Source organism: Ursus arctos, unplaced genomic scaffold (genome assembly GCF_023065955.2).
Source record: "Ursus arctos isolate Adak ecotype North America unplaced genomic scaffold, UrsArc2.0 scaffold_13, whole genome shotgun sequence".
Taxonomy (NCBI): Eukaryota; Metazoa; Chordata; class Mammalia; order Carnivora; family Ursidae; genus Ursus; species Ursus arctos.
The window spans coordinates 11976475-12004336 of NW_026622797.1; the positions used below are offsets into that span (position 1 = coordinate 11976475).

A 27862-nucleotide genomic window follows, 5' to 3' on the forward strand; every position below is an offset into this window, starting at 1 on the left:
CTCTCGCTCTGCTCAGCAATAGCCACAAAGTCTGGCTCGCCGAGCTGGGCCACTGCCTAGGCCTGGTCTTGCCGGCCGCCTCCACCTCACTCAACCAGGTGGCAAGGAAGAGGCAAGAAGTTCCTCCCTGTTCCCGGACAGCCCTCCAGCTGGCCACCAGCAGGGCCCAGAGACACCAGTCAGCGGCTGCCTGTGAGGAGGGTGGGCAAGGCGCTCGGTCCGCGCAGAGGAGAGGCCTCCCGAGAGATCCAGAACCCCCTCGGGCGAAGTCTGGGAAGGCCGCCCGTGTGCTCAGAAACAGCAACTACCTGAGGAATTGAGTTTAAGTCTCAACCTGATATCAAACCCTGAGGCCTAAAAGAAGAAACTAGAAGGTTTTCACCTGTTAGCTACCAGAAGACCTTTTTGAGAAATGGATGGCGACAGTCATAGCATCAGGGAAAACTGCTTCAGCCTATGGGTTGAGGATTCATGTGAAGTACACTAAAAGGAGAGGCAATGAGAATGGAAAGTTTTTTCTTTAAGTTGACTTAAGTCATCTCCACACCCAATGTGGGGCTCGAACCCACAACCCCAAGATCAAGAGTCGCACGCTCTTCCGATGGAGCCAGCCAGGCGCCCCTGGAAAATTATTTTTAAATTATGCTTTTCATGCTTCAAATCTGTAGTACAGATTCTCAATATCACTCCATCGCAAGCCCCCCTCTCCAATACTGTTCTAAAATAAAAGTCATACACAGTTTCACAAGAAGCAATATAATGCCCTACTGGTAACACAAGGAGAAAAATAAGAGGAAAGTAATTTGCAATGTTTAAAATGTGGCTTTCGATATGCAAATGCCTGGCTACAGACACTCTAGAAGCCTGTCCAACATTTGCACTGCAACGAGTCATGCTCAATTATCTCAGTGCCATCACAGACCCGGGCCAGGGTGTCTTCATGGAGATTCAAATGCATTTGGGGTGCTGCCATCAGTGACCTGATTTTCCAAATGGGCAAAGCCTTTTGGCAAAGCTCTGAGCAAAATAAAGGACAAATTTCCCTTGGTTTATTGGTCTGCTGCTTTCCTAGAAAATTCAAAGTAGCCTGTAGCTATGGGGAAAAAAATAATGTGTGTTCATTTGTAAAATGAAGCCAGTTCTTGGCTTAGGTAATTACACACATTTTTCACCTACGTGAAAGTCCAGTGGCACAAATCCACGGTGTGGGAAAAAAAAAAAAACACAACCTGATCACGCAGGACATCAGGCAACCACATCCCAACCACTAAGTGCTATATTCCTCCAATTTACTGTGAAAACCAAAACAAACACGTAAACTTCCAAAACATCTCTGGTGAGCAGGGCCCCCTCCACACCTCTGCCTCTCTCCGGGGCCAATCCACCCCCGGGAAGGTCAGTGACATCAGAGGAGGCAAAATGCACCACAAGCCCAGAGCCAAGAGCAGGTGCGATGTGAATACTAGCTCCCTCCACTTCCAGAAGAAAAATGAAATATGCTAAAGAAAGTGATTAAAAAGATGGTGTTCAGATAAATAATGTAGCGTATTTAATTGGGACTCTCATCTTGGGCTCGAAAAATGTTTTAGTTGATTAACCATTAACCCATAGGCTCCCCTCTGAGGTGAAAACGATGATCTTCCATGAAGACGACTGGAAAAAAATCTAAAAAATAATTTCAAAGAATTTACAACTAAATAATAAATGGTTTCATTAAGTTTTCAACTACTTGCTCCCCTGTGGCATTACGGTTGTACATCTTTGACTTTTAATAATTTTATATCTACTTAGATTCAGAGAACATAGTTTGTGGGATTTATGTTCTTAATCTACTCAATCTGTTCAATTTCTGTTTAATTTCTCTGAATGCCTACTATGTAATTCCATAAATGAACAGCTTATAGAGAATCTATAAATTTTTAGACCTGAAGAGAATCTTAGAAATTATCCAACTGAATTCCTTCACCTTATGGATGTTTTGTTCTTTAAAAAAAAGTGTGAATGCAATTTTAAGAAAAGATAAAGATTTTAGTAAACAGGGGTGCCTGGGTGGCACAGCGGTTAAGCATCTGCGTTCGGCTCAGGGCGTGATCCCGGCATTATGGGATCAAGCCCCACATCAGGCTCTTCCGCTATGAGCCTGCTTCTTCCTCTCCCACTCCCCCTGCCTGTGTTCCCTCTCTCGCTGGCTGTCTCTGTCTCTGTCGAATAAATAAATAAAATCTTTAAAAAAAAATTAAAAAAAATATTTTAGTAAACAATGCTAACACGCAAGAGAACAGCATTCTGTGGATACTAAATCACATTTTTTTTGTTCTCCAAGCTTCGCCCACTGTTGTAAAATTCTGCGTTAGTGTCCACCACGCACGGTTTCTCATCGTGCCAAAAGCATGCCAAACACTGAGTTCATCTGCACAGAAAAGCTTAATATCTCTCAACGTTTCAGGTTCAATGTGCAGACCTTGTTTGGCATTATTTTTAATTAACTCAGACTCCTCTACATTTTACTCATCCTTTTTACGTAAAATGCAGTGATCTGTGACCCCTTTCATTAAGGACATTTGCTATATTCTGTGATCTAGGCAAATATTACTCATCATGGGTGAGTGAAACAGAATGAAAATAAAACCATTTAAATGAAACAGACTATCCAACAAGAGAAAACAGTAACTCTGAGTTGACCACATTCAAAGGCCAGTCAAGTCCTACGGCACCATTAACAAACACATCACCACTGACGCCACGTGCTTCTGATACAGACCAAAACTAATCAACTTTTCTGAAGATATCTGGGACTCTACATTTCATTATTGTTACTATTCTTGTGTCAAGAAAAATCAAGGCATCTGTCTGAATGTCACTGTTAAGCCTGCAGAGAAGTATATTCGATCACAGCAGAAATACCGTGCCAGAAAAATGTAAATTTCATAAATCTTCCAAATCCGTTTCACTTGAGGTCACATTCCAACTGGTGATGTTCCTGACAATGCAAGATCTCTGGTGACAAACAGAGAGAAGCAAAGACTGGTAGTAAATGTTTCTTACCAGCAGGCTGCCATGAGCTGAGTCAATTATCTTGTGGTAACTAACCTCAGCATCTGAAAGAATCTTTGGAGGAACAGGAAGACCGTGGGTGTTTTCAAGGTAGGAATGGGCTGCAGGCCACCGCCAGGCCAATTACAACATAAAGGAAAAGAGGCCTTCCGAGAAGCGGGGAGAAGGGAATTAGGTGTGGCCACACTCTCATTTTCTGGGCAGGCTATGGTTGTGACAGAGGCATGCACTTAGCCCAAAGAAAGAAGGCAAAGGGCCTCCCATCGTATCTTATCAGGGTCCCTGATGAAACACAGTCAATGGTCAAAGGGATCTCCAGCCAAGGTTTCGGATCTAGCAGAAACTGGGGTCCACCAGAGCCGGGAAGACCCCCAGATGACATACATGTCATTATATTCGGGGGCAGAGAATATAATTAACTGTATTTCAGACACTTAAGAATGTTAACAGAGCGGAATTGAAGTTCAAAAAACCCCTACAAACAACTTAGATGGAATTCTACTTAAAGACCCGGCAAGGAAACCTATAAGAGCACGCAGAGACTCCATTGGGGCGGGGGAGGGGGGTGCTCTAGGAGAAACCACACTGGAGTAACACCTTCCAGGAACGGCTAATGCCAGGCAAGACTGAAGAGGGCAGAATCGAGAACCACGCAGCCACAGAGAGGAGCCCATGGCTGACGCAGGCTACCACACAGATGAACCTGGGAAACACCATGCTAAATGAGAGCAGTCGGGTACAACAGGCTGCATGGTGTATGATCCGATTCGTGTGCAACAGCCAGAACAGGCAGAGCCACAGAGACTAGACCAGCGGCTGTCGGGGATCGGGGGCTGGGGGGAGGGGCGGCGGGGAGGTGCCTGCTGACGGGTACATGGTTTCTTCCGGAGATGAAGAATACTTTCTGGAATCAGATAGTGGTGATGGCCACACAGCTCCATGAATATACCAAAAACCACTGACCTGAACACTTGAAAGGTGACTTTTACGGTACGTGAATTATACTTATTTTTTTAAAAAGAAGGTAAGATTGTGTGGCTCTTACAGGAGAGACATTAGAGTTTAAGTCCACCGTAAGGTGATTCCGAAGAACCAAATCACACACAATATACGGTCACATTATTGCAAGGTCGATGGAAATCAGTGTGAAATATCAAAAAAGGTGTTGAGAATGACGACAGTGAAATTATTACTCAACAATGGACCTTCCCCTGAACTGAGGAAGCCCCAATCACAAGGCAGTCTGCTACCGACTGCCATCCCCAGCCTCTAGATAAGAACCCAGATAAGACAGAGGGCCATTATCAATCCAGTTACATCTAAATTTGCTTGTTTTTTTGTTTTTTAAGATTTGAGAGCGAGCTCGCATGCGTGATCCAGTGGGGGGCGGGGTACAGAGGGAGAGAGAGAATCTCAAGCAGACGCCACACTGAGCGCACAGCCAGACACGGGGCTCGATCCCACAACCCTGAGACCATGACCTGAGCCGAAACCAAGAGTCGGACGCCCAACTGCATGAGCCACCCAGGCGCCCCACATTTGAATTCATTTTACTGCAGAGGCATGTTTTCAATGCACTGCACTCTACAGATGTTAATAGAAAATATTTAAAAAGAAAAAAGTAATTAAAATGCAGACATTTTCCCTACCTGGAGAGAGAAACAGTAAGTTACAGTTCTGTCCCTCTCCACCATTGACCATGACCTTGTCCAAGTTACCAGCAAGTTAATGTGTCTCTGTGCCTTGATTTACCCAGCTGTGAAAGTAAAATGATAATAACACATCTCTGCTCCATCATGGTGATGTAAGGGGTAATTAGTGCCTCTAAGGTTCTGTGTGATCTTTAGACTGGAGTCAGCCTCTCATTACGAAGCTCTAACCAACACCTTCTCTGTAGCAGTCAAGACTGATGCTATTTAAAGAGGTAATGAGATTTGCTGCAAAACCAAAATGGAATGCTTGATCCATTACTTTGCTTTTTTCACTTCACAAACTTTTGTAAGAAACGCACAGGGGCACCTGGGTGGCGCAGTCGTTAAGCATCAGCCTTCAGCTCGGGGCACGATCCCAGCGTTCTGGGATCGAGCCCCACATCAGGCTTCTCCACTGGGAGCCTGCTTCTTCCTCTCCCACTCCCCCTGCTTGTGTTCCCTCTCTCGCTGGCTGGCTGTCTCTGTCAAATAAATAAATAAAATCTTTGAAAAAAACAAAACAAAACACACATTCCCACAGTCCTTTCCATTGGTGCTTTAAGCCTATTAAATAACTGATTTTCAGAGAAAATAAAAAATGCTGAACTGTTTTGTCAGATCCTTCGTTTCCAGAGTTGAGGAAACAGGAGTTAGAGTAACCCACCCAAGGTCAAGCACAAGGCTAGAGCTAGAATCCAGACCCCTTTCCTGCAGATCCAGTCTTGTATAAATGTTACTACCCTCAAATGAAACTTCAAACACGTCTCACTATCAGCACTGACCTACAGTGGGAATACAGACTGTTCCTTTTTAGTTGTGGTTCTGGTCTTTCTGCTGAAAGAATCCCATGTCATGGACACCAATCAGCCCATGGAAGATACAGAGCAGCACAGACTGGGGTGTGAGCTGTTCTCCTGGGAAAAGCAGTCACTCGCTGCCGCTGGGGCTCACGGTGTGGCAAGCGGCGTCCTGGGCCATCCTAGAGCCCCTTGCACACGTGTTTCGGCTCTGAGAAAGTCTCAGCACATGTCCCCTGTAGTCAGATTTATAAAGAAGAAAACTGGGAAACTTCCGGATGTGCTCCAGGATTCTTTTTATCCCCCAGAATCCACTCTCAGGAACACCACCTCTACTTCACGTTAAGAGACTCCTATGAACCTTCCTTTCACTTAGTAGTTATTGGAGGGAAACACATGCTATTCCCAAGAAGGGCGTTAGCTGCCCTGTCTTAGAAATCTCGGTATTCCTTGGGGCACCTGGGTGGCTCAGTCGGTTAAGCATCAGATTCTTGATTTCGGCTCAGGTCATGATCTTGGGCTCATGGGATCCAACCCCGTGTGGGGCTCAGTGCTCAGTGCAGAATCTGCTTGTCCCTCTCCCTCTGCTCTCCCCTACCACTTGTGCTCTCATTCTAACAAAATACATCTTTTTTAAAAACTTAGTATTCCTAAAAGTCCGTTTTTCTTTTTTTTAATATTTTATTTATTTGAGAGAGAGAGCACGCGCACATGAGCAGGGTGAGGGACAGAGGGAGAGGGAGAAGCAGACTCCCCACTGAGCAGGCAGCCCAATGCAGGGCTGGATCCCAGGACCCCAGCATCATGACCTGAGCCAAAGGCAGATGCTTAACCAACTGAACCTCCCAGGCACCCCAAGGTCTCTGGTTTTCAAGGGATTTTCAATCTAGTAGGTAAATTATGTTAAGTACGCAGTAATACTGCAAGGCAATAAATCTTAACTTCTGTATCAGATATACAGACAAAATGCTTTCACAGTTCAGAAGAGGAAGAGCCCAAGATCCCCCCAAGGTGATGTGAAGGCAGCCCCCCACTTCTCACAGAATACAATCCCAAAGTGAGAAAATCGAGTTTATAGGTTTTGTGAGGACTCCTATTCCCAGGGATCTAAACAAATTATAAAATTTCTATTTACAGTCACCTGATACACACCTGAATCTTCTCCTCCTCTTTCCCCACTGAACACATACTGGCCTACTGAAGATCAAAGAACAGCCACACGGGGCTAGGGTCTTGCTGGCTGGCGCACACATGATGACTGGCATTTTTGGGTCATACGTATTAAGCTTATGAAACCTAGGCTTCTTATCACCGTTTTTCAGCCTTTTCTCCTCGGCTGTTTTTGTGACATAATAATGACACAATTCAGTAGACATCCAAATAATTCTGCTAATACCACCATGCAATGATGCCTCACCTTCACAGAAGTGTGACGTGGCCATCCATCAACCGAAGCATTAAAGTCAGAATTAATTCACAAATGGCAATTTCGGGGTAATTATTGTTTGGAAGATAAATGTAGAAAAGCTGAGAAGAGCAAGCTCAGAAGCTTCTAAGTGCTTCTCTGGAAATTCCAGATTCTATAGGAAGCCCACTGGGAGATCTGGGAGGAAGGGGCATTCTGTACACTGTTTCTACATGGGACTGCCTCTGCCCGCTCTCCAGGGGCAGCTGGCCAGGGCTCTGCACAAAAGCCACAAAATAATTTTGCTAACAGTTTCATATGTCTCTTTCCAAATAAGTTTTCCGAGAGCTATCAACAAGTAATAAAATTGGATAATTCGAATTTGGTCACAGTTTCTGGTAACCTGTTAAAGACGCTAATGACAAAAGGAGGGGGGGGGATAAAAGGATTTATACGGGGGCACCTAGGTGACTCGATTAAGCGGCTGATCCTTGATTTCGGCTCAGGTCATGATCTCAGGGTTGTGAGATCGAGTCCCACATCAGGCTCTGCGCTCAGCAAGGAGCCTGCTTGGGATTTTCTCTCCCTCTCCCTCTCCCCCAGCTCAAGTGCACAAGCATGCTTTCTCTCTCTCTCTCTCAAAAATAAAAGGATTCATGTGGGAACAGATCATTTATAAATAGATAATCAGAGCTGAGAATTGCAGGATCAGAAATAAATTTAGAAGATGCAACAAATCATAACTCAATTGATTGAAATGAAAGGAATTAATTTGCTGCACTATTTCAAACGTCTTCATTTTCTCATAAGGAAGACGGTTTTGCCCCTGTACTGTGAGTGAAAACCTCTAAAGTAGGCATGTTGTCATTCAAATGGTCTCCCCTTCCCTTTATGTTGTTAATTTTGATAAATTTTGTGGAATCTTACGGATGGGTTTTCAGTATAAGTCATTTTAAAACCATTTTGGAAGCAGGTGGAATATTCGCTCTAAACACAGAGGCTTAGCACAAGGTGTTCCAAAGTCGACACCTGGTCTTCCCCCCAAACCACTCCATTGACAGCTTCCCCATCTAAGCTGACGGCAATTCCTTCCTAACAGTTGCTCAAGCCCAAACCTGGGAGGCACCCTTGCCTCCTCGCCTTCCTTGACACCCCACCGTCCATCTCTGAGTAAGCTCTGCCGGCGGTACCTCCCCTGCTACCACGGAGGGGAAAGGCACCATCGTGCCCCGCCTGGGTCACTGCTAAAGCCTCAAAGCACCCTCGGCCTCCTCCAGCCTCCTCCAGCCTCCTCTCCATAGTTAGTGATCCTCTGAAAACCCTGGTCAGATCATGTCACTTCTCTGCTCCAGAACACGCGATGGCCCCTCATTTTCCTCAGACCTCGAACTGGCTTACCAAGTCCTCCCTGATCCTGCCTCACCTGTCCTCCTGGGCCTCACCTCCTATTGCTGCCCAGTCCCCTGGCTCTTCCCCGGGCACGCTGGGCTATCTGCTGATCCTTAAACATGCCACTTACATCCCCATCTTGGGGCACCTGTGGTGGTCCCCTCTGCCGGGCAAGCTTTGCTTCCAGATGTCCGCAAGGCTCCATCCCTCACCTCCAAGCTCATTCCAGTGCCTCGGTCTTACCAACAGCTGCTGATGCCCTAGTTACAACTGGTGCCTGCTCCCAGCTCTACTCCTGGCTCCTCCTCCCCCGATCTATTTGTTTCCCTCACTCTTACCACCTGTTAGTACACTATATAATTTACTATGTTTATTGCTTATATGGCTTTCCATGCACTGAAGTGTAGATCCGTGTGCTCACGGCTCTATCTCCAGCACTTCTGAAAACAGTGCCTGACACAGAACAGGCAGCCGCTGAATATTTGTTCCATGAGTAAATTAAAGGAAAAAGAGAGAGAGAGAGAGAGAGAGAGAGAGAGAGAGAGACCCCCTAGTTTCTCTGCTCGACCCCAGGCATCTTCACAAGTAAGGAGTACTCACTGTGGGGAGGAGAGGGTAAGAACATGGCACGTCTCACTTCATAGACAACTTTAGTGTTTGAGTTCAGGATTAAGACTGAAATTAAGCTTTGTAGTTCATTTACCAACTTGAAACAGACCACATTTTATATACAATGTAAGCATTAGCATCTTGTTAAAAAATAAAGTTAATATTGGAAACACAAGACTTTGGAGGTTTTTTTCTTTTTTAAAGCTTAAGCCCTGTCATTCGGATATCCTTGATTCATTCATTCATACATTTGAGGAAATCTTTATCAAGTGGCTCCACTTATGTGTTTGGTGACTTATTAGTGATAAGATACAAAAGACCCTGTGCTGAGGAAGGACAGTTACTCCTCCTGACGTCAGTGCTCTGGTGGAGAGAAGCACAGGGACTGCCCTGCCACCACAGCACCACCCCTCAACCCCATCCCAGCCCGGCCCACGACTGTATCACTCCTCAGTGGGCCCATCAGCAGGTTCAGGGCCCCTCCCCTGTCCCACGGCTCCTCACCACCTTCCCCGCCTGGCACACGAGACCCTTTGTGACCTGGCCCTTGCTCACCAGTCCAGTCTTATCCTCTCCATTTCCCCCATTTGCACCTTACCTTCCAGAAACCCTGAATTACTCATACGTCTCCCCCCAGCAAGACCCGACCCCCACCCTCCGCAACTTCTCTGTGCCCAGAATGCACTCTTTCTTCAGGGCTTAACTCAAGTGAGGCTGTCCCTCAGAGGTGGCCCTGAGAACCCAGAACATGCGTTCTCGCTGCCCCTTCTCTGCTGTAACAGCCCTTCATTCAGAGTGTGGTCTGTCGACTCCTGGGGCCACCGGGACCCCTTCCAGTGGCCTGCAAGTTCAAAATTATTTTCAGTGATAATGCTAGATGTCATCTGCCGTTTTCTGAGGACATCTGCAATGGCGACACAGGGCAGTCGTGGGTAGATCTGCTCATGAGGTAGCACCCGTCAGAGCCGCAGTACCAACCATACCAGGCACCATCGACTCCATTACCGCACACTTCCATCAAGAACATGCCCGCATCCATTAACAATGTCCTCAGTGAAGCAGTAAAAATGGCGGACTCTACTAGAACTCAACCCTTGAGAACATGTTTGAGAAGTATCCATATAGCTCTTATGCAATGGGTGTTGCCAAAAAAAAAAAAAATGCACTTACATCATTCTGCTGCAAGCTGAGCTAGCTTTTTTTTTAATAACAATTTTTACTCAAAAAAAAAAAAAAACTGACAAAATACTTCCTTTAAAATGAACAAAGTGTGGGGTACCTGGCTGGCTCAGTTGGTAAAGCATGCAACTCTTGATCTCACGGTCATGAGTTCAACTCCCACACTGGGCATAGAGCCTACTTAAAATAAAAACAAAATCTTTTTTAAAAATGAAAACATAAAATGAACAAAGTGAGCCTGTCATCTCCAAGGGAAAAAAGGACAGTATTGTAGATATAATTCCAACTTTCTAGTAAAAAATTCAAATCCTGGAAAACTTGTGTCTACCACCATAGCTTCCCAATATATCTAGGCTTTTCCACATGAAACTGGTGGTGATATTAATGAATGTGATTTTAATGTTGTGTAACAAAACATCCATATTTTAACGATTTGCATAACCTAGCAACCTAGTATTTTTCCAAATAACCATTGCACATTACAAAGTCACATGACTAAAAGATCCATTCGAAGTGTAAGTCAGGCCGATGGACTTTAATCAGAGCAAGTAGGAAGGTCTACCAACAGTGTTTCCGAAACCATATACAACTTACCTTGAAGGAACTACCACTTGTTGAGTTTTAGTGTAATATTAAAGAAGAATATTCACAATTACCTGTAAGATTATTAAAATACTCCTCTCTTTGCCAACTACATTATCTGCGTGAGGTTGGATTTTCTTCAAATCACTCTCACAAAAACAAGCATTTGCAATAGGCTGAACACAGATGCTGATACAAAACCCAGCTGTCTTCTACTAAGACACGCATTAAAGAGATAACAAAAATGTAAAACAATGCTATTCTTCTCACTGATTTTCTTTTAAAAATATGCTGTGTTAATATGAAATGGACTTGTTACATTAAAATACATTTTAATAAATATTTCCTAAATTTCTAAATGAGTGTATGTGTGAGTGGGGGGAAGGGCTGGGGGAGAGGGAGAGGCAGAGAATCTCAAGCAGACTGTGCCCTGACCACAGAGCCCAACACGGGGCTTCATCCCACGACCCCGAGATCATGACCTGAGCCGAAACCAAGGTGGACACTCAACAACTGAGCCACCCAGGAGCCTCTCAGTTTAAATCTCTAATACAGTCAACACTGATAGATATAATCCACATAACAAAAGCCCTTGGGGGTCCCTGATAATTTTCACAGTAAAATTGGAGTAAAACCTGGAGACCCACAAGTTTAGAGCTGTTATGATGGTGGATTATGACCCTTGCCTGTTCACACATCTGCCCACTTCCACTGTAGCTGCCGGAAGGTGGGGCTATGGTTCCTTATTTTTGTACCTCAGCCATCAAACACCGTGCTTGACACATAAATACAAATGTATTATATTTCTAGAGGTCAGAAGACTAACAAAACGGGTCTGCCTGGGCCGAATTCCATCTGGAGGCTCTAGGGGAGAGGCTGTTCCCATGTCTCTGCCACTTGCAGAGGCTGCACGCATTACTTTGCTCACAGGTCCCCGTCACTCCATTCTCCTCACGTCACTACATCTCCCATTCTGACTCTCTGGCCTGTTTTACAGTGGGCCCACCTGGGTAATCCAGGATAACCTCTCCATCTCAAAATCCTTCATCCAATCACATTGCTGAAGTTCCTTTTGTCACGTAAATTGTTTTGCCATATTCACAGGTTCCAGGGATTAGGATGTGGACATTCTTGGTGGGGATTTATCTGCCTACCATAGTCATGCATGAAGGTAATTCAATAAAACACAGCAGAAAAATGCCCCACCATTTTCCCCAACATTTAAGAGTCTCCAGACCAGAACGAGAAAGAAACAAAGAACAATGCTTCCCACTGGATGAGAGAGTGGGTGGCTAAGTACAGAGTGAGAGAAATTCACCTATTTTATTCAGTTAAATGCTTATGTGGTCTTTGCTATATGTGCCACTATCTAGTTCTTTCCAAATATTAGCTTATTAATCCCATAAAATGCAACACTAGTTTACACAGTTGTGAAAACTAAGCACAGACAGATTAAGTGGCTTGCCCAACCAAGGTCCCACAGCTAGTCACAACCTGGAGCAAGACTGACCCCAAGTTGCGTGCGTAGTAGCCACGCTTTTAACCACTTCCCTGCACAGCTCTGACTGTTGAACCCTTCGCACTGCGGGGATGTCACACCAGCACATGTATTACCGATCCAAATAATGGAAGACACAGTCACAACATAGCTGTCTCTAGAAGTGAAAGCTCAAGAGGACATATCCCCACATGGCCCTCCCTGATGGTCTCAATTCCTTCACAAGGAAGAAAAAAGTCAGCAGTATAATTCATTTTGAAGCCCATTACAAAGAACAAACATGGAAATGCGGACAAGCAGCATTCAGCACTCAGGACTCACGATAGCCACAGGAACAGTCAGAGCTTTTTTTTTCTTTTATGTAACAGCCTAGAAGGCTTCCTCTCTCCAACCACACCTAACCGTTCCAGGCGGCTCACCCTGCCTGCACGGGAGGCTAGATCTGACCCAGCCCCCCCAAACTCTCAAAGGGCCAGTAAAAGGGACATCACCCACAGTAAATTTCACAGTGTTCTTCAGAGAAATTCTGCAGATTTTTACCTGAAAGATGAATTCCATTTATTATTAGGAGAGATACTGTAAGACTGGTTTTTAACTCAAAATGCTGGCAGACTTTATTTACCAGCTTCCCCCTCAGTTCCAACAACGCCTCATCCTCCTTGCTGTGGGGCACCCGCTACCACAAGCCAGCAGGACACCCCCCCTAAGGACCACTGTGAGGACCGCTTCTCCTGGCTATGGCTTCACGTGCTGAGGAGCACTTTGGTTTTATAGGACACCGACAGTAATTCATTTATTCATTCTGTCCCAAGAAAAAAAACTTTTATTTGAGTATTTCTTTTGCAAGGACTTCTGGTCATTAGAGACAATGACCAATGGACCTGGGTGGCTCATTCTGTAAACCATCTGCCTCCGGCTTAGGTCATGATCCCAGAGTCCTGGGATCAAGCCCCACCTTGGGCTCCTTGCTCAGCAAAGAGGCTGCCTCTCCCTCTCCCTCTGCCCCTCCCCCACGCTCTTGTGCCTGCTCTCTCTCTCTCTCAAATAAACAAAATCTGTTAAAAAAAAAAAAAAAAAAAAAAGAAAATAAGTGACCTTACAAATCCTCTGCATTTTGCACAAGGTAGGAGAAAGCAATGCCATACTTGTCAGTTTTTTTGTTTTTTTGTGTTTTTTTCAGATACAGGCCAGGACATGTTACAAATTACTGCGTTTTAGGGTTTTAGAGTTTTCTACAATCTGGCCCTCACAGACTTTCCAATTTTACTTCCCATTCACACACTAGCCAGGTGAGCTCTACGTGCTGCTGTATGTGAAACACCCTCCGGACCCCACACTACAACCCCCCCCCCCCCACACACACACACAGGTAACTCTCCAGCTGCGGTGCTTTTGGACCCTTTGCTCAAAATAAACATCTTGAAAAATCAGTGGGAACTCTACCTTTGAGCTGGTCTTCTAACGCTCTTTATTGAAAAGGGTTTTTTTAATGGTGAATTATTATTTACAAGCGTTTTACTTTCCCCACTCAACGATAAGCTTCTTGAGGTTAGAAAATAATGTCTAATTCATCTTTATGTACCTACAACAGGTAGCAGAACGTTATTGCTTATTTGTTAAATAAACAAGTGACCAAATGATGGACGAAGAAGGAGAAAAGGGACCTAATTCCCCAACAACACTAAGCTTGGTAAGAGAAGTCATATCCAAGGTGCAACTCCCAGCTCTGCTCACAGAAAACCACGCGCTCACATCCACCAACGAAACTGACAAGGACCTTCGGCACCCTTCTTAGCAACGAAGATTCTGAGACCAACGTTCTCTGTGTCCTGGTAAAAGCGGTCTATTTCTCACACTCATTTTCTTTTAAATTTTTTAATGCGCCAATCATCTTGAGGAACTCCTATGTCTTCACATGTGGGGATCTGGGGCGCCAGCCGGCCGGCCGCACTCACAGCAGTCTCGCGCACAAACAGAACATCCCCTGAGCTACGTGCTGTTCGTCATCCGACACCAGGCTGCGGAAGCCAAAATGCCCTCATCCTCATCAACAGGAAATCAGTGGGTTGGCCACATCAGAGGCGGCTCTGTAATTCCACCCCCTCGCCCCGTGCCCCTGGTGAAAAGCTGTGGAAGGGACACATGCAGTCCCAGGAGCAATTCCTTCCAAAGAGCAAATCTGCATCTAGGTGGCTTCTTGGAGCTTAAGGACCTACACTCCTCACATCAATTCAGAACGAGAGTGATTCAGCACCGGGTGGGGAATTAAAAAAAGAACCTCAGGCTGCAATTACCTTCATCATCAGCTAAGCACTGCTGGGCTGATGCTGTCTGAGTGGGAGCAGGAACCTAGTTCCCCTCTCTTCCGTCTCCTGTGAAAAGCACCCCAACCCTCAGGCACAGTGTTAATCACTGTTTACAGACGGAGACTACGTTAAAGCCACAACACGCTCCAAGTTCACAGAAAGACTTGGTTCAGAAACTCTAGGCCCAATAACACTCTCTCTAAAGGCTGCTGGAATATCTCAAAAGATGGCATACCCTAGAAAAGGGATTTTCAATATAAACCGCAAAAACAGCACGAACAGGAATCCGGGATAATCAGGGGCTGGCACGCCCAAGCCCTTCCATGGCGGCCCTGCTGGCTCGAAACTACCACCAGCCTCTTCGGCGGATTCCAGCTGCAACCTTAAGCTCTCTATGGTCGGTCTTTACAGATGAGATTTCCGCTCCAGTCAAATACAGCCCATACGCGCTTCCTCTCTTTCTGCTGTGGATAACTCAAACACAAAGACCGACCCTTAGAGGCAAGAATCAGATGGTCAATTCATGTCCAAGGAAACCAAGGAACCTCATATATCTGTTCTAGATGCGTTCCTGTCCGCTCCGCCCTTCACAGAGGATCACAGGACGGTCACGGGAAGCCGGGGACTGCGGGAAGTTCCTGGCTCCCCAGGGCACTCAATTTGCTGAACGGGCCAGTGTCTCCTGAGGGCGGGCTGTGGCACAAATGAGACGAGCTCACAGGTCAGCCGGCTGCATTCTGAGCCACTGAGGACAGTGGTGGTGGTCTGGGGCATATAATCCCCCGCAAGAGAGTCACAGCTCGCAAACACCACAGCTACCACCTGCTGCGAACGTCGCAGGGATAATCTCATTTAACCCTCAAACCCTTGGCACACGAGGGTTCAAGAAAGGGTAGGTCCTACCTCTCAGGGTCAGACGCACCTCCTTTAGACTAATGCCTCCCCCCCCCTCCCCCGGCCACATGAGGGAGCCAGGTTGCACTACCCCAGACCTCCTGTAGGAGGCTCTCTGACAGCCGCCCCCAGGCATGCGCATTTTCCCGAGCTCAGCAGCAGAGTCTTCAGCGTCAGAAGTTTGAGAGCATTTCCCTAACCAGGCACATATCAATGAGTCTCAAATGCCAGTAGGATGCTTTTCTAGAAAAGCAAAGATGCTGGAGAGCAAGCTACAATCCTTGCCCAGGCTCCTCGGGACCTACTACCGTTGCCAGCACCTTTTTAGTCAGATAGGTAAATAAGAAGGGGGGGTTGTTTTTTTGGTTTTTTTGCTCTAACCGGATCAAGAGACTAAAGCTAACAAATATAAATTTCTGGATACCTGACCAAACACAAAAGTAGACCCAAAGCCCTAAACCCAACGTAGCTTGTTCCCAGGGCCTCGCACGCTTTAAGCACCCGACATGGGATCGGTAAACCTTCATCACGGAGAGTCAAGACAGGCCCAAAACAACCCTGCAGCTTCTTCCTTTATCTTCTTATATTCTTGTTTCTATTTAGAAAAACAAAACAAGACAAAACACAGGTGTTCCTTTCCAGAGAACCAGATGTTTATTAACAGAGGACTGACTTCTCTGGAAAACAAAATGAGAAAATCTTCCTTCTTTTCAAGCACTGGGCTAGGGCTGCCTCTGGTCATGCCGAGGGAACACGAAACTGAGGGGAAGGCAGACGCTGCGTGTAACTCAAAAATGAGTGAAAAACTGCTCATCACTCATTTAAGTTCTTTCCTTTGCGTCACTTTTAACCTTCTTAGCAAGACAACGGGACTACCAGTTTCTGATTCATCGCCAAAGTAAAGCAAGATAATTTTTCATAAAACGATAAGCTGCACAGGAGAGGGAAGAGGAGAATCCCATTTTTGGAATTGCTGACATGTAAGGAGCTGGGCCAGACACACACAGATGTGGACTCCCTCGGAGGGACCTATTTGGGTGAGGGGCGAAACCGTATCTTCCAGATGAGAAATTAAGGCTCAATGTCTTCATATTGGCTCCCCCAAAAGCAGAGTCCAAGCCGAGGACATGGGTTTACAAGTTTATTTGGAAGGTGATCCCAAGAGGCCCAAGGGAGGGCACAGGGAAGGTGAGACCAGGAGGGGAGAAAGCCCATAAAAGGTGTGAAAACGAGGCTGCTACACGCAGTGGGGCTCAATTTTACCAGGCCCCCCTGCTGAATCGTGGTATGCACCGCAGAACTGTCCCCGCAGTGGGTAAGGAAGCTCGGGGGTCCCCCACCGGCGCCCATGCTTCCCCGGCTGAGGGCTGCCCCAAGGTCGCACCCATGCAAGCGCAGCCAGGACTCGTCAGACTCAAAGGCGGGGGGCCTGTCACCCTGTCACTGTGCCACCTCACCTCTCCTTTCACCCACGCAGGCTCTCGAGCACAATCTCGATACTACGCACAAATGAGGGACTCACTCCTTTTATCTCCCAATTCCACCCCCTTATTTCCTTTTCCCCCAACCTTAAAAACAGACGTCCTTCTGAGATGTTCACTCATAGGCATTTTCTTCCTTCACAAGCTTCACTTCAAAAAGAAAACAAACAAATTCTGTATTTGCACAGTGTGTGGGGGAAGCCGCCCATCATGGCTGTGGTGTTTTCCACATAAACACGTTACTATGGAACAGTGAGGCAGACAGACAGCAGAAGAGCAGGCGGGGGGTGGCGGGGAGCTCCTGGGGAGAGTGATTCTGCCCCACCAGACGCGTGGCATCGCCAGGAAACCAGGGAGGGGTCAACGGCTCTCTCCTGGCTGCAGCAGAGCTCCGTTGGGGGCAGGAGGACCACTGTGTAGGCACCTGCAGGACCACCAGCTAGAGAAGAGCACTGTCCGTCTACCCAGCTAAGCCATCTGTATACACAGACACCAGCAGGTCTTGGGTAAGTTATGAAGGTTTCGCCCATTAGAATGGCTCCCTAAGGTGAGTAATATAATGCCTATCTTCTTCTTTCAGAAGCCTGCTTTATTTTATCTATTTGAGAGAGAGAGAGTATGGGAGAGAGAGAGAGCAAGCAAGTGAGCATGAGCAGGGGGGAGGACAGAGGGAGAGGGAGGAGCAGACTCCCTGCTGAGCAAGGAGCCCAATGCAGGACCCTGGGATCATGACCTGAGCCCAAGGCAGATGCTTAACCAACTGAGCCACCCAGGTGCCCCATATAATGGCTATCTGACCCAGGACCTCTTTGAATTGTTTCTGCCAAAGCAAACAAAAAGGGGTAAATACGCTTAGCTGACCCACTTGATCCCTACAATTAAAAAAAAAAAAAAAAGAAAGAAAAGTAAACTTGCGACTTTTGCTGCTTTCTATAGAAATTCATTCCCGCAGTACCGAAAGTGTTATAGACTCTGCAGTCATTTCTTATTATGATAAAATACACAGAGATGTAACGGGCAATGAATGTATCCCTCAAGAATAATGAATCCAACAAATGGACACATGCATGTATTATGTGGAATGCACAGAGCCCAGGGTCACTGAGTGATGGCCCTAATATAACCAAGTAATTAATTAGTTCCATCATGAGTTTTGCTTTATGATATCCGCTTTTATATGCCAATAGTCAATTTAATGGCATTTTAAATTGGAGTGAAGCCCCAAGAGGAGAAAGCACTAGACACCTTATTGAATCACAAATCTTACATCTGATTTTTTAATTCCAAAAATGACCTAATAAACTTGCTTTATAATTAAATCTATCTGAACAACCCCTCTTTTTGTGTTTTTCATTCATTTCTAGTAATCATGCAGAGATTTCAATTGGAAATCCATCATCACTGCAATTAAGTATAAAAGCTCCTTTGGGTGGGGGCACCTGGGTGGCTCCGTCCATGGAGCATCCAGCTCTTGGTTTCAGCTCAGGTCATGATCTCAGGGTCCTGAGACTGAGCCCATCAGGCACTGCGCTCAGTGCAGAAGTCTGCTTGAGATTCTCTCTCCTCTCCCTCTGCCCCACCTCCTGCTCGCGCTCTATAAATCAATCAATCAATCTTTGTAAGCACGTAAAGACCCTATGCTCTGTCTCATGGGGGGCTCGACCAGCTTCCTCCAGGAATATGGACGGAAGCTACAGGTTTTCAGGATCAGCAGGAGCCTCTGATTTACTTGCCGGCAACATATGAATTATGCGTGAATCAATAAACTCAGAAATCCAGACCTTCAGATTATTTCCTCATATGGAAATTTTACGTTTAGAAAAATAAGCTGGCATACAACTTTTCATTTTTAAGCCTTGGCAAAATTTTAAAATTTATGACCTACGTGAAAAGTTTGCAGTTTATTGAGAAAGTAGTCACTTAACAAAAGAGGTAAAGAATTAAATTGTAACAACTCTTCTAAGAACCCAAAAGATTGCAGCAAAATGTTTTTTGCCTTAGATTCAACTGAACAGAAAATCAAACTTTGTCATTTATGTAGGCTTCCATCTACCTTCAATCACAAAGCAATTACAATACAAAATTATCCTGGGTGATTTTTTTTAAAGCTCCTGTAATTTTAAAGAATTTTCTTTTGTGCAGAAATTTATCTTCTATTTTCGTGACAGTGTTATAATTTCTACAGTGCATGAAATTTTGATTAAATCTACTTGGTTGGCATCTGTGTTCTTCTCCTAATAAATGAGAAAATATTCCTTGAACAGCCTAAAGAATCTAAGTTTGCAAGCAAAATTACAGCCTAAAAATATCTGCTGTTGATACCAGCAATGAAGAAGGAAGAAAGAACAAAGCCTTACCATTGGTTGTATTCTTTTTAAAGTTATCCAGGAACTCCTCCAGAAGCTGGGACTGGTTCGGAGGGGGCAGCAGACTCTTCTGGTCCCTTGAGAACAGGTCACTGTCTGACCAGGAAGAGCACAAGGTGCCTTTTGTGTCTGGTGGCCGGGCAATCAGAGTGAGCCCAACGCTCTTCTCAGAAAACAAGGCCTCCATCTGCTTCAGGTCAAGATCAGACACAGCCTCCCCATTTAAGGTCATGATTTCATTGCCCTTTCTCAACCCTGAGAACAAGGAAGAGGAAACAAAGAAAGAGAGATTACTGAGAGAAGTATTTTAACATGAAGGTGAAGGACACCTACAAACTCTAACCATGCATTCTCAGCGACCGTCCTGCTGCTGTCTTCAAAGACAAGACCAAAACACACAGTATTCGGATGCCGCTGATAACACATTTCAGCTCTCTCAAGGCTGCGATTAAACGGAGAAATTTGGGGGTTGTTTTTGTTTGTTTTTTAAGTAAACTTTTTGCCCAACATGGGCTTAACCTCATGACCCGAGATCAAGAGTCATGTGCTTAACGGACTGAGCCAGCCAGGTGCCCCTAGAAGGAACAGTTTGAAAAAGAAAACCAGGAGCACATGGGTGGCTCAGTTGGTTGAGTGTCCGATTCTTGATGTCAGCTCAGGTCATGATCTCAGGGTCGTGAGCCAGAGCCCCTCACCGTGGGCTCCGTGCTGGGCAGGGAGTCTGCTGGAGATTCTTCCCCTCTGCCCCTCCTCCTGATGGTGCACGCTCTCTCCAAAGTAAATAGATCTTAAAAAAGGGGGGGGGGACCATTTGACCATCATTCAAATTTGTTGTTCCTCTATTTACCTGATGTTAAATGCTGTGGGAAATAACATTTATCTGGGTCTGGCTGTTTCCTTTCTCCATCTGTCTGTACACATGCACTGTACCATCTCTGTGTACTACACACTCTCCTTCAAAACACCCCCCACAACTACACTCCCCTTCTCTCTTTCTCTCTATATACACATATATACGTGTGTGTGCACGCGCACATATGCATTTTCAATTAAACTATTTTTTTTAATTCTAGGAGAAACCATTTTCTGACAACACTGTAACGAGAACATTCACTCGGCAGACTGCATTCCATAGTTCAGAATTAAGAGAGAACAGAGACACTCTGTGCCGCGCGGACCTTCTCCATATGCCAAGCCGTCAGGGAGAACGTCACTGATGAAGATGCGGCTGAGATGCTGCTGCTCGTCCACCTGGGCCGTCACCGCAAACCCTGCGAGTGGCAATAAAAGAAGAAAACAAGTCGAAGTTCAGCACACTCACGGATTTCTCCAACTCAGCCAGCAGTATGCCCTTGAACATCTCTTCTCCTAAGCATGCTGTGTCAAGGAGTCAAGCTGCAGGTACTGAGAAAGCACAGCTCTCCGGCGGGGGCAGGGAGACAGGCACGTGCCGAGCTGAAGCTCCAAGCTGAGCGCACGACCTTATTCAAACGCAGACGCTACGCCCATGTTCAGAGCGGCGTTATGTACAACTGCCAAGAGGTGGAAGCAGCCTGACCCTCTTCTGACAGATGAGTGGGTTAACACGATGCAGTCCGTACAGACAACGGAATTACGTACGCCCTCATAAAAGGAAAGAGATCCCCGTACACGCGATCACACAGACAAGCCTTGAGGACGTTATGCTACGTGAAATAAGCCAGTCACGAAAGAACGAACACTGTATGATTCCACTTCTGTGAGATACGGAGAGCAGTCAAATTCAAAGACAGAAAGCAGAAGGGTGGTTCGCAAGGAATGGGAAGGAGGAACTGGGGGAAGACTGTGTAGAAGACAGAGTTCCAGTTTTGCAACATGAAAACAGTTCTGAACGTATTTAATGTCACCGTCTGGGAATGTACTTAATGTCACTGGGCTGTCACTTTGAACCACTCTTCATGGTTACGATGGTAAACTTTGTTATGGGTGCTTCACCACCATTTACGGGTTTTTTTAGAAGCTGAAACCCAAAAATACTCTAGTGAAAGAAATTAAATTCAGTTCAATACAAAATAATTCATTAAGAAACAACTCCGTATGGGGTTAGGCATTTTAAGGCGGTGGAAAACCGCCCGGATGGATACCATACGTGCCCTAAATGCGACTGCACGCAAAACCCAGGTGAGACAGCCCTTCCTCCAAACGCATCTCCCTCACCTGGGTGCGTCCTTCTCTCTGATTCCACAGTTGGGAGCACTTGTTTCCGAGTCTTGGTTCCTTAATACTGGGAGTTCTTTGACAGTAAGAATGATGTGTTCCCCCCATCCTTTCCCCCTGTGCCTCCGGCAGAGCCTAGCAGACTGTGATCACCACAGAGCATCTTTGCAAGTATCTTCATTCAGTCCTTCAGTCACTTAAATACAAAGAAGATGCGCAAACACCCACCAAGGAAAGTAGAGTGAAGGGCAATAGAATATAGACAAAATGCTAAGATGACTTCAGAGGGAAAACCAACATTACATTGGGTCAAAATAGACTATGTAAATTAAAAAACAAAGAACATGCCCATTGTATCAATTTAAAAAAAAGAACAAATCCCAAGAAAACTAACATATTACAATGACTGGAATTTGATCAGCTGGATTCATTTTAAGGAAAAAAATTATATCAATGTATTCAATAAGACAAGAAATAGTCTTTTATGGAGATATGTATTGATCATTATCTCATTACTGAGTTCCCAGGGTAAAAGACAGAACAAAATATCGAAATGAACTTTAAGACATGAGCCCGGTCCATAAGGAGCTCAAAGCCAAGTTTAAAGAGAAACAAATGGAAATGCAAAAATCAAATATTACAAAGTGACTTGGATAATACTGACCCTTAATTTTTAAGCTGAAGGTAAAGCAATCAGATAAGCCTTCATTAAGAAAGTTAGACCTTTAGTTAGTTCCTGGAGGCCACAGCGGATATCCAGAGAGGAGGGAACGGGTGAGGGGACGCAGTGAAGGGCGCCACAGCCGGCTGGCCAGTAAAAGCTGAGAGCAAATAATGTAGTTTTGGAATATAGGTGAGGTTCAGTGGGGTGGAGTCTGGAGCCGACAACCAAGAAAGAATTCTTCAGACGTCTTTGGTACAAAATGGTAAAGCACAGGGACAGGACCCGTGGGCAGAAAGAGCTGCTGCCCCGGTTGTGAGGGGTGGCTGATTATATACTATGGGCTTGGGGAGGTAAGGAAAAAGGGAGGTTGAGAAAGGACTTTCATATGTCAAAGAAGATTCACAGGAAAGCCCAGGCCTTGCCATTGTCAAGTTAAGGTTGTTTTTCCTTTCTAGCAAGGCATTAAGACAGTTGGGGGGATTCCTGGAAGAATGTCACATGTGTCCCACCCAGGAGTGGGGGGTGGGAGCAGGTTGCAGGGTATCAGCTTATGCTTTGTCTTCTGCCGGCCTTCTGCTCCCTCATCGCAAAGACACGGAGGAGAATCAGGAGTTACTCAGCTCAGAACAGCACCCAGCACACAGTAAATTCGTTGTGTGAGTCTTATTACCATCCTTTCAAACTCATCAATTTTTAGACTCATTTCTTTCAATTACTTTGGCATTTTCCCCTAATACTAGTATCTTTTGAGCCTAATATAAATAGATAGAAATGAAGGAAGAGAGAGGAAGTTCAGAAACTACTGTCATAGTTGACACCGAAATGTAAAGGTAAAGAAAAAAAAAATGAGGTCCGAAGATACTGGCGCAAACTAGACAGGGACGGACAACACAGCTCTGGGACCAGGCTCCTGTGCTTACCAAAGTCAGACACACCGCCAGTCTTCGTGAGCTGCACATCATAAACGCTTAGCGGAAAGATTTCTATTTCATCATAAACCTACAAAATGGAAAAACAACAAAATCAATAAATTTAATGTCATGATACCTTGGACATTTTTCTTAAAGATTTTGTTTGTTTATTTGAGAGAGAGAGAGAGACAGAATGTGTGTGTGCATGCGTGTAGGAGTTGGGGGAGGAGCAGATGGAGAGGGAGAAGCAGCCTCCCCACCGAGCGCTGAGCCAGACGCCCTGGGCTCCATCCCAGGACCCTGAGATCGGGACCTGAGCCGAAACCAAGAGTCAGATGCTCAACGGACTGACCCACCCTGGCGTCCCTTTGGAGATGTATTTTAATGACTGCCAAACTAGATGCCAAATTAAAACAGAATTTGCCCCTCCCCTACAAATTACATCCTTTTTTTTTTAAGTAGGCTCTACACCCAGCGTGGAGCCCAACACAGGCTTGAACTCACCATCCTGAGATCAAGACCCAAGCCAAGATCAAGAGTCGGACACTTAACCGACAGAGACACCCAGGCGCCCCCACAAATTACAGACTTTTAAAATCAAGAGGCCGTGGCTGTGGTTCAGATTTCCCTCTCTAAAGCTCAAGTACACGTGCCTGTTCTTGCATGTATTCGCATGGTGCAGGGACACAGTACTCGATGTTTTCATCTACAAGTTTTCGGAGTTGTAGGCCGTAGTGGCTGGGCTCCAGCTGCCTCATCTGTAAAGAAAAAAGACAGCTATTCAGATTTTAAATGTTCTTTCTAAATTCATCATTGTTCATTAAAAATCAAAGTGGAAATTTCTAAAGGAAATACTGTATATAATGTGTGGAGTTTAAACCCATATATGTAAGAGCTGAAATTTAAATGTGCAAAAAAAGATTGACAGGACAAATAATTATTTTTAAGTTGGCTTTTTCCTAAATGACACCGCTTATGACTAAAAGTGAGAGATGTATTTTTAAGAACTTATGGTAGTATATTAGCTGATAGAATAAATCTTATCATCTCAGCAAATACTATCATCTTATACGCTGGTTTTACCTAAGTTGTTTCTCATTACTGAAGTAGAGAAATTGGGTGAAATGTGAAAAATCTCATTCTACAGACTTCAAAATTAGGAATTTCCTACTCCAAAAATGTTTCAAAAGAAAAATGTAGATACACGTACTCATTCACTCATTCAGAAATTATCTCAGGCCTATGCTCTAACTGGGTCTGAATGACCCACTCCGACCTCTGGCATCCTCTGTCACAAGTCTTATGAATGTCATAACTCATGTTGTTGACCGAAAACAGTATTGTCGGTTGTCTGAATAAAAACCTTACATAAAGGAGTAAAAGAACATTAGATCCATAAGAACGTAAGCTACATCCATAAATGTCTGGTGTCCTAATGCTTAAGTCAAAGTGAGAATATTAAAAGATAAAACTAAAGATTATTCACAACTATTAACTGTACACGGTAAAGAGTTACCAAAGTCCACACGCCTCTTCTGACTATTCCAGGTATTTGATGGCATTTTCTCTGAAAACTTTAGCGTTCAGCTCTACTGCGCCACCTGGTGGATTAAAAACCTCCGCTCTAATGAGCGCCTCAGCTGGCTCTCTTTAAGACTTGCCGTAAACATTCTTTTCAGAAACAAAACCCAGTTAGAATAATGAGTAAAACACCATCTTGTAACAATCTCCATGAAGCAACTGTGAACAGGATCAAGTTACTCGTTTAATCTGGAGAAACTAGATAAAACTGCTTAGGAGTAAACCAAACTATTTCAAAGTTTATGGCACTTTCTTACAGGGCACTGTCTCCAAGGAACTTAAATACCAACAGTCTTTATAATTTTTCCAGCTGTAAAGGTGCATAAAGAATTTCAGTAAAAGAGCTCAAGTTCTTCATGAAGGCAAGGGGCCATAACCCAATCACTCACTTTTCTAAAAGATGGAGGAGGAGAATGCTAATTAAACTAATAAGTATGTCCATGAATATGCATGATGATCAATAGATGGTGATCTCTTCCCTAGTATAGAAAGTGAGGTCTTAAATACCACAGAGATTTAGAAGGCACAGGGATGTAACATTAATGCTCTTTCTACCGAGATGCATTTCCACAGCAAAATCCATTACCTTGCACGCCAGGGTCAAAATATCTTCTACTCTATGCTCTGGCTTGATCATTACAGTAACTCCTTGATTATCCTGAAAATGAACGTAGGTCTGGACTTCCCACGTGTTGTCCCGGGGAACACCATCGCCCGTTGAACTGTATATATGCAGCAGTTCATCCACCTGTTTTCAGATACCACAAGAAAATACAGATTTGATACACAAGCACGGATACCACTAAAAAAAATGTCCCCTTGACTCGTGGCATAGTTTATAGTAAGCCCTTACACATTCCTTGTGCCTGGCTTCTTACAACCCTCTGGGGCAGACAAGTGCAGTGTCTCCTCATTCATTTACCCCACAGGAAACTGAAGCCCAGAAAGGCTGACCAGAAGAGTATGGACTCCTCATCCAGTGTTCTAGCCACGTTCCATTCGCCACTTAGCCCAAGTCTGAACACAACCCAGTGGACGCAAGGGTGCTGGGTATCCACTCTCACTGCTCTAGAACTGCTGCGTGACAGGTGCCCCGTGACATCTGCATTCCTGATCCCCGTGAATTTTAATAGGGTCTTGTTTATGGCCACTCCTGCCTGCCCGCATCCTAACCCGAACTGCACTTAATCTGAGGTTTCTCTTCTTATTTCTACTCGCTTTTTAAAATCAGTACCTAATCCCGGGAACATTTTTTTTTCTTTCTGTCAGCTATTTCACATCTAGACACTCTTAGAAATCATCCCCAAACATACCACCTTTAAAAGGAAGTTTTTCCCAAAGCTGTTTAACTCCCTGGACCCCATTATCACAGTAATTCAATGATCTCATGCTAACATGAAACCTCCATGATTTATAAACTAAAATAGTTCACATGTATTAAGCCACTCAGAAATGTTGTCCTCTGGTTAGATTCTTGCATTGGTCTAGTGGCAAAGAAAAGACCTGGGGATTTGAAATAAAAAAACCTGATGTTCAAGTTACACACTCTACCATGTAATCAGCAGGACAGACATTCACCTTGCTGAGCCTTGTCTCCTATTCTGTAAAAGGGGATATTAGTGTAGTTAATACAGATTTTGCAAGCAAAAATATATAGACGTGAAAATACCTTAAACACTAGAAAATCTTACTTTCAATACTATCACATTATATCCTACTTTTCATAAAGTTATCATCAATGTATTTTACTTTGAATTTCATGCACTAAAAAAACCCTCCTAAAAAGCAAAAAATCCTCCCACACTGAATTTAAAAACTAGAATAGAGGGGCACCTGGGTGGCTCAGTCAGTTGAGCGTCTGCCTTGGGCTCAAGTCATGATCCCGGGGTCCTGGGATCAAGACCCAGGTTGTGCTCCCTGCTCCGCGGGAAGCCAGTTTCTCCCTCTGCCCCCCACTCATGCTCTCACTGTCTCTCTCAAATAAATAAATAAAATCTTTAAAAAAAACTAGAACAGATATACTGAAGATTTCAGAAGAACAGGCTCAGGAAAAGCAAGAGAAGAATCAGTTTTTCTGTGTTGTCTTTTTAAAAATGTGGTATTTGTCTTTAAAGGAACGTTTCTGGATCTGTCATGGATCTGTCACTTTCTGTATATTTTCCTGGAAGATGATCATAGCCCAGAACGAATACCAACCTCATGTGCCAAACCAAAAGAAAAAAAGAGAGGAAGAGATGCCTGGAGCCAAGGAGCAGGGAGCCAGTGTGCACCGACTTTCTCCTGAAGGGTCCTATCTCATACAGATCGCTCTTCCTTCTCTGATTCAACCTCCAGGTACTTTTCCTCCGGGGAGTGAGTTCAACCAGGTGCATGAGCAACAAGCAAGTACTGCCTTGAAGGTACAGACCCCAGCTCTCAAACCAGGCTCGCTCCGAATCAAACTAATACCCCAGCAGAGGTCACTGTGGAGTAAGAAACCACACAGGAAGCCCCGTCAAGAAGTCAAACAGTGGATACTCCTGCAAAGCAACTTCATCTTGGCACACTTTCAGAGCAGAAGAGGAAAAATGTGACTGAAGAGAGATAGGTGGGAGAGGGATGAGAGAAGTCCAAGCTCACAAGTATCCTTCGCTTTCCTCCTGTTCTCATCCTTTACTCTCCATCAGAGAGGCGGTCTTACATGGGGCCAGATGGATTTTTTTTTTTTTTAAGTAGGCTCCACACTCAACCTGGGGCTCGAACTCACCACCCTGAGATGAAGACCCGCATGCTCTACTGACTAAGCCAGCCAGGCAGTCAGGAGCCACTGGATGGAATAAGCTTTCCCAGGCTGTCAGTTCACTATCTAACAACCCTTCATGCATTGGCCTGACCCTCTAGGTAACAAGTGAGAAATGAGGCTCAGAAAATTCTAGAAACTTGCCCAAGTACACACAGTGAGCTGTGACGGTGGTACCATGGGGATTTGAACCCTAAACACCTGGCTTCAGCCTCACCACTGCACTATAGAAATATCAACCTGCCAGTTACCTCCCCACAAAATGGATACAACCGAACTTTCTTGAATCTTTCCTATTATTCTACAGCACACACCAAGTTCTAGTGGAACAAAACGGCTCCCCTGACATTCCCCACAAAGCAGCAGCATGCTCCTCTCATGTCAAGTTCCCCTGCCTGCTTCACCTTCCTCACAGCTCCAGTGAGGAAACCACACACATCCTTCAACCTTACTTCCAAGCTACCCGCTCCCTCTCTAATG

General features: G+C 45.0%; 1 protein-coding gene across 6 annotated transcripts in view; it reads right to left on the reverse strand.

Moving 5' to 3' along the window:
- Positions 1-27862, reverse strand: part of TIAM2 (TIAM Rac1 associated GEF 2) — a 218698-nt gene that overhangs the window by 45599 nt on the left and 145237 nt on the right. For all 6 annotated transcript variants that reach the window (XR_008958917.1, XM_057310930.1, XM_057310932.1 and 3 more), the window contains 5 exons: positions 25190-25351; positions 23676-23780; positions 23032-23110; positions 20430-20522; positions 19243-19506 (listed from right to left, as the gene is read on the reverse strand). Coding sequence is in view for 5 of the 6 variants with exons in the window: in XM_057310930.1 (XP_057166913.1) it covers positions 19243-19506; positions 20430-20522; positions 23032-23110; positions 23676-23780; positions 25190-25351 (703 nt within the window). In the remaining variant the exon portion in view is untranslated. The remainder of the gene's footprint in view (positions 1-19242; positions 19507-20429; positions 20523-23031; positions 23111-23675; positions 23781-25189; positions 25352-27862) is intronic.